The sequence below is a fragment of the Tympanuchus pallidicinctus genome, unplaced genomic scaffold (assembly GCF_026119805.1).
Source record: "Tympanuchus pallidicinctus isolate F22 unplaced genomic scaffold, pur_lepc_1.0 scaffold3, whole genome shotgun sequence".
NCBI classification, from domain to species: domain Eukaryota; kingdom Metazoa; phylum Chordata; class Aves; order Galliformes; family Phasianidae; genus Tympanuchus; species Tympanuchus pallidicinctus.
In genome coordinates, this window is record NW_026294747.1 from 56,865,069 (window position 1) to 56,874,633 (window position 9,565).

The window sequence follows — 9,565 nt, forward strand, 5'->3', positions numbered from 1 at the left end:
GCTCCAGCATTAGTAACCAGCTAGGAAACGAGCTGCAACCATGCTTCCCAGAGAAGGAGCCCTCTGAGATGCCCCTCACAAACACCAAGAGCAAGAGGTACAAGAGGTGAGAAGATGCAAAAAGCCTGTTTGCTGTTTCAGATCACGTGTTGTAATAACACAAGTCAGTGCCACCAAGAAAATGAACTTCAGTTCATGTCTGAACAGCTCGTGCTGCATTTCCCTCGGCTTTATGAGGAGGGCAGGAGTACCTAAAAATCACGAGGACAAGCAGAGAGCATTCAGCCCTCCTCCAGCTCCAGAGAGATCTGTTTCACACAGTGAACACAAGCCTAAGTACTGCAGTCCCGTGTGCTTTCCTGGCTGGCTCTCTGTCTCTGGTTGAGGCTGCACTCCCCAAGGCCTTGCACTTGAAATGACCCCACCTGCAGCACCGCAAGAGATCTTCACTGCAGCACTCCCTGCTGTAAGAGCAGTTGTGCCCTAAGCATCCTAACAGAGAAAATGATTTCATAGTGAGATACTGACAAAACAGAGCCAGTCACGCACTTGCTGCACAGACCAAGTGCTGTGTATCAAGGACAGTACACTTACTCCATACATTCTATTCTACAGAGAATTCACCTAAACTCTGACTGGAAGATGTGAAAAAACAGAGAGAGGATGTCTGGTAAAACACTGAGTGTAGGAACAAAGCAGGAGGAATGACTGAGGGTGCATAAAGTGATCTCAGGCTCTGAGCACAACGCCGTTAGCTAGCATGGAACAACACACCACAGCTAACACGGGAATCCATTCTGATCTGACTTGTACCCTTAAGTAATTTGGCCCTTAAAAGAAGCAGCTACACGTTGCACCAAACAGTTCTTGAGAACCACTGTGTAAGCACCAATCTGACCCACAGGAGCTACGGTACAAAGTCTGAGCCTCTACGACATCTGGACTGGGAGAAATCGTTAAGTATAAAATCAAGGGCCCAACTGTTGTACCTGCAAATGCTACAAGCTGAGAGAAAAAGAGAGTCAGGACTGCAAGAGGCTTCCTTCTAATCTGCACCACTGGGACAATCCAGAGGTTTGGCTGTACTGACTCAATGGATCTTTACGTAACACGCATATTTTGGTAGTAAAAACACGTTCAGAAGGCTCCAGTTGTTCCACAGTAAGAACACGTGCAAAACAAGATACTGCTCAGAAAATAAACAGAGCCCGAAAAACAACCAAACCCAGGACATGCATATCGAGTCACTGCACAGCAGATACCACCAGAGACACACTTACTTATTTCTGCAAGACCACACGACAAAATCCCACCTCCCTCATTACATTCCATACGACAACACTTTCAGGAAGCAGAACTCAGTGCTCAAAGAATCACAGAACGGCCCGAGTTGGAAGGGACCTCAAGGATCACGAAGCTCCAACCCCCCTGTGCCATGCAGGGCCACCAACCTCCACATTTCACAGCAGCCCAGGCTGCCCAGGGCCCCATCCAACCTGGCCTTCAACACCTCCAGGGATGGACGGGGCATCACAGCCTCTCTGGGCAGCTGTTCCAGCACCTCACCACTCTCACAGCACACAACTTCCCCTGACATCCAACCTCCATCTGCCCTCCCTCAACTCCAAACCATTTCCCCTTGTCCTGCTGCCATCTCCCCTTGCCAAGAGCTGACTCCCCTCCTGTCTGCAGGCTCCCTTTAGGCACTGCAGGCTGCACTGAGCTCACCCCGCAGCCTTCTTTTCTCCATGCTGAACAAGCCCAGCTCCCTCAGCCTGTCTTTGTAGTGGAGGTGCTGCAGCCCCCTGCTCATCTCTGTGGCTCCTCTGGACCCTCTCCAACAGCTCCCTGCCTTTCCTGGGGGCTCCAGACCTGCACACAGCACTGCAGCTGGGGCCTCACAAGAGCAGAGCAGAGGGGGACAATCACCTCCTGTCCCTGCTGCCCACCCTTCTTCTGATGGAGCCCAGGACACCATTTCCTTTCGAGCTGCAAGGACACACTGCTGGCTCATGTTAAGCTTCTCATCCATCAGGACCCCCGGGTCCTTCTCTGCAGGGATACAAAGACTGCTCCTTCCAGTCTGTATGGATGCCTGGGATTCCTCCAGCCCAAATGCAAACCTTGCCCTTTGCTGTGTTGAATCTCATTAGATCCTCCCAGGCCCACCTTTCAAGTCCGCTGAGGTCCTTCTGAATGGCATCCCTTCCTTCCACTTTGTCACCCGCACCACTCACTAAGAACAAGCAATCTCTAATTTAAAAAATGCCACCACAACACCTGTTAGTAAGTTAACAACACTTCTGAATTTACCACGTTTCAGAGATCGCACGCTGAAATTGCAAACTGCTCATCACAGAAACTGCACACTCCTCTCTTCCCACAAAGCTGACTGCAGCTTAGCAATGATTTATGTTATCCTCACCTCATAACAACACAGCAATACCAGACCTGAGGACACAAAGCTCTGCGAGGCTGTGTAGCTGAGGAACTGAGGCAATGTATAAATTTGGGAGAAAGAGAAGTAATTAGTACATTAAAGTTAAACATTTGCTATTGTCTTGCCAGCACTTGACAGCATCTCTATGCACTGTGATGAGAATGCGTTACTGGCAGGGAAAGCAGCTCTGGGTTTGCCTCTCACTGCCGTGCTGAAAAGATAGAAATTAAAAATGAATTGGACAAATGTTTCTCTTTAGGCTGGGTTTTTGTTCCTTTTTATCTTGTCTCTTCTGAAGATAACGCTGTCCATTAAAAATAGAAAACATCTGCTCCAAAGGCATTTTTAATCCCTCAGCCAGGATGATTTACTGTCACACTCCCCAGGAAGAAGGGAACCAGATGTAGGAGCTTAAAGGTCTGTGACACTCTTCTTTAACAACAGCATCAATATCCCCATATTCCAAGTGTAACTGTTTGAAAGAAGCTCGAAGATCTCAAAACCTGAAGAGACATCTCCTAAAAACACACCATCAACTCCCCAAAAACAGCTGCACCGATTCCTGACTTCATTTCCAGCACACTTTCTAGATGGCTGATCTTCCTCAAAGCAAACTGTAGTAAATGCTGATAGAGGAACAGTGTGAAGTAGGCTCTTTAGCAAAACAGAGCTTAATAATCCACTTGCAATTGACCCTGACCCATCTGGTGGCTTTCTATGGTGGAGTGATGACATCAGTGGACAAAGGGCAGCTGATGTCACCTACCTGCGCTTCTGTGAGGTCTTAGACATGGTCTCACACCACAGTTTTAACTCTGTATCAGAGAGATGCATTTGAAGGGTGGGCTGCTCTGTGGATAAGAAAGTAGTTGCATGGTGGCAGCCAGAGGGCCGTGTCCAGGCAGAAGCTGGTGCTGAGCTGTGCATCCTTCCAGGGGTCCATCTTGAGACCAGTGCTTAGCAGCAGCAACACAGACAGTAAGAATGAGTGCACCCACAGCAGTTTGCTTTGAGAAGGCTCCAGGGAGACCTCATGGTGGCCTTTCAATATTTGAAGGGAGCATATAAACAGGATAGGAACGGCTGTTTGTGAGGGTGGATGGTGATGGGACAAGGGGAATGGTTTTAAAGTGAGACAGGGGAGGTTTGGGTTGGATATGAGGAGGGAATTTTTCAGCCAGAGGGTGGTGAGGCACTGGCACAGGTTGCCCAAGGAGGCTGTGGATGCCCCATCCCTGCAGGCATTCAAGGCCAGGCTGGATGTGGCTCTGGGCAGCCTGGGCTGCTGGTTGGCGACCTGCACACAGCAGGGGTTGGAGCTGGATGAGCACTGTGCTCCTGTGCAACCCAGACCATTCTAGGACTCTATGATGACACCCAGCTGAGTGGTGACATGATAGAAGGAAGGGACACAGCCAGAGGGACCTGGACAGGCTCGAGAAGCGGGCCACAGGAACCTCATGAGGTTCAACAAAGCCAAAAGCAAGGTGCCACACTTGGGTCACAGCAGTTCCAGCTATGCGTACAGACCAGGAGAAGCACACTGAGAGCTGCACTGCTGAGTAGCACTGGGGGGTTGGGGTGGACAAGAAGCTGGATGTAACCTAGCAGTGCGCTTGCAGCCTGGAACACCAGCTGTACCCTGAGCTGCACCAACAGAGGGCAAGGAGGGGACTGACCTGTGCTCTGCCCTTGTGAGGCCCCACCTGCAGTGCTGTGTCCAGGCTTGGGCCCAGCACAGAGAGACATGAGGCTGCTGGAGCTGGTCCAGAGGAGGGCATGAAGATACTCAAAGGTTGGAGCACCTCTCCTATGGAGACAAGCTGAGGGCTGGAGGTGTTCAGCCTGGAGAGGAGAAGGCTCCAGGGAGACCTCACTGTGGCTTTGCAGTATCTAAAGGGAGCTTATAAACAGAAGAGGAACTTTTCACATGAGTGAAAAGGGACAGGACAAGGAAGAACAGTTTTGAACTAAAAGAGGGGGGGAGAGCTCAGATGTTAAGGGGAAAGTCTTCACTCAGAGGGCAGTGAGGCCCTGGCACTGCCCACAGCTCTAGATGCCCCATCCCTGGAGGTGCCTGAGGCTGTGGATGGGCCCTGGGCAGCCCGAGCTGGGGGGCATCCAGCCCATGGCAGGGGTGGCTTTGAGGTCCCTTCCAACCCATCCATTCTGTAACTCTATGACTGCAGATTTCACCTTTTACACTGCAACCATTCGATGCACAGTCAACAAAACAAGACACTCACATAACACAGTTACTGTGCTGCAAAAAGCCTCTGGGATGCAGACCACCACCCAGCTGCCCTGTGCACAGGGAGGGCTTACTGAACTGCCATCCTACAGCACCATGTAGCAGAAACACAAACCTCTTCATCCTCAGCTGCCTGACTAGTGATGGATAGCACATGCTGGAAAAGGACAGAGGTGCAGGGCAGGGCTTCCCATAGGAGGTGCAGGCAGGTGCTGATCCTGTTGTTTTATGCAAAGGGTCAAGCAGAAAGGCATAAGAACACAAACACTTGTTTGCATCTTCAAATTAAACATCTGGATTATATTCATCCTTATAAAATGCCTCAAGTTGAGACAAACCCCAAACAAACCAGGCACAGCCCTTCACGCCCTCCTCCCGGCAGCAAACAGCTTGTGGTTTTTAATTTGTAGGAAGTGTTTCCTAATTGCTGCCAAATAAAACTGTGCCGCTCCTTCTACTTTTTTTAAACACCTCAGCTCCAAAAACCACCTTCATGTTGTGCCAGTGCCTGAGAAAATTCTCCTCCTACAGTTTGCCAATTGCAAAATGTAGTAACAGTAGTTAAGCCAAACAGGGTAACAGCTGGAAAGAAAAAAAAAAAAAAAGCAATAAAAAATAGGATTTAAGTAAAAGGAACCAGTCCCTTTGGTTCCTAATTTGTGATAGGGAGTATTTCTGCAACAAGAGAAATCAGCCCATCCACAAACAAGGGACCAAAACCAACTTGCAAAGATACCCAACCACTGATAGGAAGACGAGGCAGAACGAGCCTGCTGCTAACAAAGGCTCAGCAGCCAGCATTCCATGGGGACCTGATGCTCCTAAATCCACCAGCTGAAAGAGCATAAATATATGAAACTACCTTAACAATTCCACCTTGACGAGGCCCCAAGGCATTGCTTTTTTTTTTCTCCCCTCCCAAAGAAGATTGCCCCCAGCAGACACAATTTAGCACTCTTCTGTCACCTAAGGATGACAGAACAGCCTGGGTTGGAAGGGACCTCAAGGATCACGAAGCTCCAACCCCCCTGTGCCATGCAGGGCCACCAACCTCCACATTTCACAGCAGCCCAGGCTGCCCAGGGCCCCATCCAACCTGGCCTCCAACACCTCCAGGGATGGACGGGGCATCACAGCCTCTCTGGGCAGCTGTTCCAGCACCTCACCACTCTCACAGCACACAACTTCCCCCTGACAGCCAACCTCCATCTGCCCTCCTTAAACAAATAGGATACAAACCTGCCTAAATGCACAGAGAATAACATTCAAGAAACAGATCCTCAACTTCTTCACATATTAAAGCAAGAACTGAAGTATTCCATTTTTTCATTCACAGTTTGTCAGCAGCCAGCTGCACTGCACAGAACTACGTGGCTTTAGGTGTTCTGATCAAAAATGACCTTAAAACTTGCTGTGTGCACAAGGAATGAGAGTCAAGCTCTCCAAAGCACTTAAAATGCAAGCAGCACAGAAACCCTATGAGCACAGGTAACTGCACTGACCTGTCAGCCAGCTCCATTTCTTGTTGTATTTCCAAATTAACATTTCCCACACCTCAGCATACATAACAACCACCAACACGTTTGTTTTTCAACTCTGCTTCTCTGCTCCAATTAAGCGCTCATTTAAAAATAACTCAAAGAAAGCCTTCCAAATAGGAAATGGAATGCTACCCTGACCTTGCAGCACTGATTGCTGTGGAGAAGCTTGGAAGTTCAGTGTGCTCTGAGAGCAGATGTTTGGCAGGAAAGTTCCTAAAGCTCAGCTGCAGTCACAAAAGATGCTGCCTCAGGTTGTACCTAATCTGGTTGACAAGCACAGAACCACAGAATGGCCCGGGCTGGAAGGGACCTCAAGGATCACGAAGCTCCAACCCCCCTGTGCCATGCAGGGCCACCAACCTCCACATTTCACAGCAGCCCAGGCTGCCCAGGGCCCCATCCAACCTGGCCTTGAACACCTCCAGGGATGGACGGGGCATCACAGCCTCTCTGGGCAGCTGTTCCAGCACCTCACCACTCTCACAGCACACAACTTCCCCCTGACAGCCAACCTCCATCTGCCCTCCCTCAACTCCAAACCATTTCCCCTTGTCCTGCTGCCATCTCCCCTTGCCAAGAGCTGACTCCCCTCCTGTCTGCAGGCTCCCTTTAGGTACTGCATTTTCTCCATGCTGAACAAGCCCAGCTCCCTCAGCCTGTCTTTGTAGTGGAGGTGCTGCAGCCCCCTGCTCATCTCTGTGGCTCCTCTGGACCCTCTCCAACAGCTCCCTGCCTTTCCTGTACTGGGGGCTCCAGACCTGGACGCAGCACTGCTGATGGGGAGTGTTCCAACACAGCTCCAACTCAATTCAGAATTAACTTAGAGACTAATTAATAATATACAGCTGCAATGCTTTCTAAATGCAGAAAGTACCAACCTGTTTCTTCAATGCACAGTGGGTTTTCAGTGGTACAGCTTCCAGCTTTCCCATCAATAACAGCAATGCTTTTGTTATCAGAGTGCAAGATGTAAACAGTGCAATAAGCCATGAATTTCTAACACGTCCTGGTTTAAAGACCCTTCCCCCTGTGTCTGTATCAGAGCACTGCATCTTTCAGGCAGGGTTTCCCAGCTGGCAGCACCTCCAGCACAGCCTGCAGCAGCCAGAACGATGAGACCACTTTGTTTTGACTCACTGATACTGCACGTTCAGAAATGACATGCATCTTACAGTGGGATTGCTTCATGCTACAGAGTGGCTACAGCAGACAAGGAACGTCCCGAGGAGAAAAGACACCTATAAGCAATTGCACATTTTAACAAGCAGCCACCGGGGCTGAAGATTTATTTTCTCTGGTTAGAAAGAAAGCTCACAGGATGGCGACCCTGCTCTGTTGGGTTTTTTGACCCAAACGTACAGAAGTGGTTAGCACTGTCAGGAGCAGCATTAGTTCTCTGACTTTTACATCTTATTTCACAACCGAAGACGCCATTTAGATTTAATGAGACCCGTCGGGGTCAAACTGCCACAGAGCCCCACCTCTCTGCACGGTGGTTTGTGCCAGGGTGACGTGGGGTGCTTTAACCACAGGCACCCAACTGAGCACGGCACAGCACCCACTGCCCGACCACAGCACTGCTTCGGGTCAGAAGGGGCCCCAAACCATTGCTGTAAGCTGCCTGTAACCTCAGGCACCTCCAGGGATGTGGCACCCACAGAATGACAGAATGGCCCGGGTTGGAAGGGACCTCAAGGATCACGAAGCTCCAACCCCCCTGTGCCATGCAGGGCCACCAACCTCCACATTTCACAGCAGCCCAGGCTGCCCAGGGCCCCATCCAACCTGGCCTTCAACACCTCCAGGGATGGACGGGGCATCACAGCCTCTCTGGGCAGCTGTTCCAGCACCTCACCACTCTCACAGCACACAACTTCCCCCTGACAGCCAACCTCCATCTGCCCTCCCTCAACTCCAAACCATTTCCCCTTGTCCTGCTGCCATCTCCCCTTGCCAAGAGCTGACTCCCCTCCTGTCTGCAGGCTCCCTTTAGGCACTGCAGGCTGCACTGAGCTCACCCCGCAGCCTTCTTTTCTCCATGCTGAACAAGCCCAGCTCCCTCAGCCTGTCTTTGTAGTGGAGGTGCTGCAGCCCCCTGCTCATCTCTGTGGCTCCTCTGGACCCTCTCCAACAGCTCCCTGTCTTTCCTGGGGGCTCCAGACCTGCACACAGCACTGCAGCTGGGGCCTCACAAGAGCAGAGCAGAGGGGGACAATCACCTCCTGTCCCTGCTGCCACCCCTCTGCTGATGGCCCCATAGCTGTGAGCAGTGCCATGCCCTCAGGGTGAAGGATTTCCCTCTGACACCCAACCCAAAGCACGAAGCCGTTTCCCCTGCGTGTAAGAAGGAGCCTTCCTCCTTTACCTCCACTCGCAGCCAGGAGCCCAGCACAGCACGATCCTTTCAGCAGCACCCCAGTTCGGTGCCCTCAGCACCGCCACCCCCGGACTGACCTTGCGCAGGGCGGGCACGAACAGCCCCCGCCATTTCGGGCCATTCTCCTCACCGAAGAACTCGTAGGGCTGCGGCGGCGGTTGCATGGCTGCTGCCTGTTTTCCGCATCGGGACAACCCGCCCAGTCGCTCCCCGGACCGAGGAGGGAGCGCCGAGGGGAAGGAGAAGCCGCCGCCGCCGCCCGTCAGAGCCGGGCCGGCCAGCGCTAGGCTCGCCCCCCCGCCCGGGCGGCCATCACATCCGGCGCGGTAGAGGGCCGGGCTCCGTGCCGCTCGCCGGGCGCTGACGGGGCGGCGGCTGAAGCGCCGTCGGCCCCGCTCCTTGCGGCCCGCTACCGCCGCCGCCCTCAGCGCGCATGCGCCGCCTTCGGCAAGCCGCCCTCTGCCCTACCGCTATGGCGCCACCTGCCGGCCGCGTCGCGCTCAGCGCTACGGGGGGCGGCGCCGCTCGGGGCATCGTGCCGAGGTCCGGGGGTCGCAGCGCGGCGCCGCCCCCCCGGCAGTCCCTTCACCTGCCCCTCCTTGCTTTCCCTTATTCCTTTCCTCTTTACAGGAAGGCTGTGGATGCCCCGTCCATCCCTGGAGGTGTTGAAGGCCAGGTTGGATGGGGCCCTGGGCAGCCTGGGCTGCTATGAAATGTGGAGGTTGGAGGCGGGAGGTTGGAGCTTCGTGACCCTTGAGGTCCCTTCCAACCCGGGCCGTTCTGTGATTCCGTGAAGCAGCCTTGCCCTGACGGAAGAATCAAGCAGAACGGCCGTCCTGGGAAAAACCAGCGGCGTGTTGCTCAGTAACCTGTCAACAGCAGCCTCGCCCTAGCTCCGGGCAGTTCCTTTCACCCCCCTAGAGAGCGCTGGTTTCAGTCCCCTCCGCCTCCCGAGC

The 9,565-nt window shown here is 52.7% G+C and overlaps 1 protein-coding gene across 2 annotated transcripts in view; it reads right to left on the bottom strand.

Moving 5' to 3' along the window:
* SOS2 (SOS Ras/Rho guanine nucleotide exchange factor 2) overlaps nt 1-8,995 on the bottom strand; it is a 48,979-nt gene extending 39,984 nt beyond the window's left edge. Inside the window, exon 1 of one of the 2 annotated variants that reach the window (XM_052696524.1) lies at nt 8,687-8,995. In XM_052696524.1, the coding sequence (XP_052552484.1) occupies nt 8,687-8,773 (87 nt within the window). In that variant the 5' untranslated portion in view covers nt 8,774-8,995. The remainder of the gene's footprint in view (nt 1-8,686) is intronic. The other variant, XM_052696523.1, reaches the window with a different exon arrangement.
* Between the last annotated feature and the right edge of the window lie 570 nt (nt 8,996-9,565).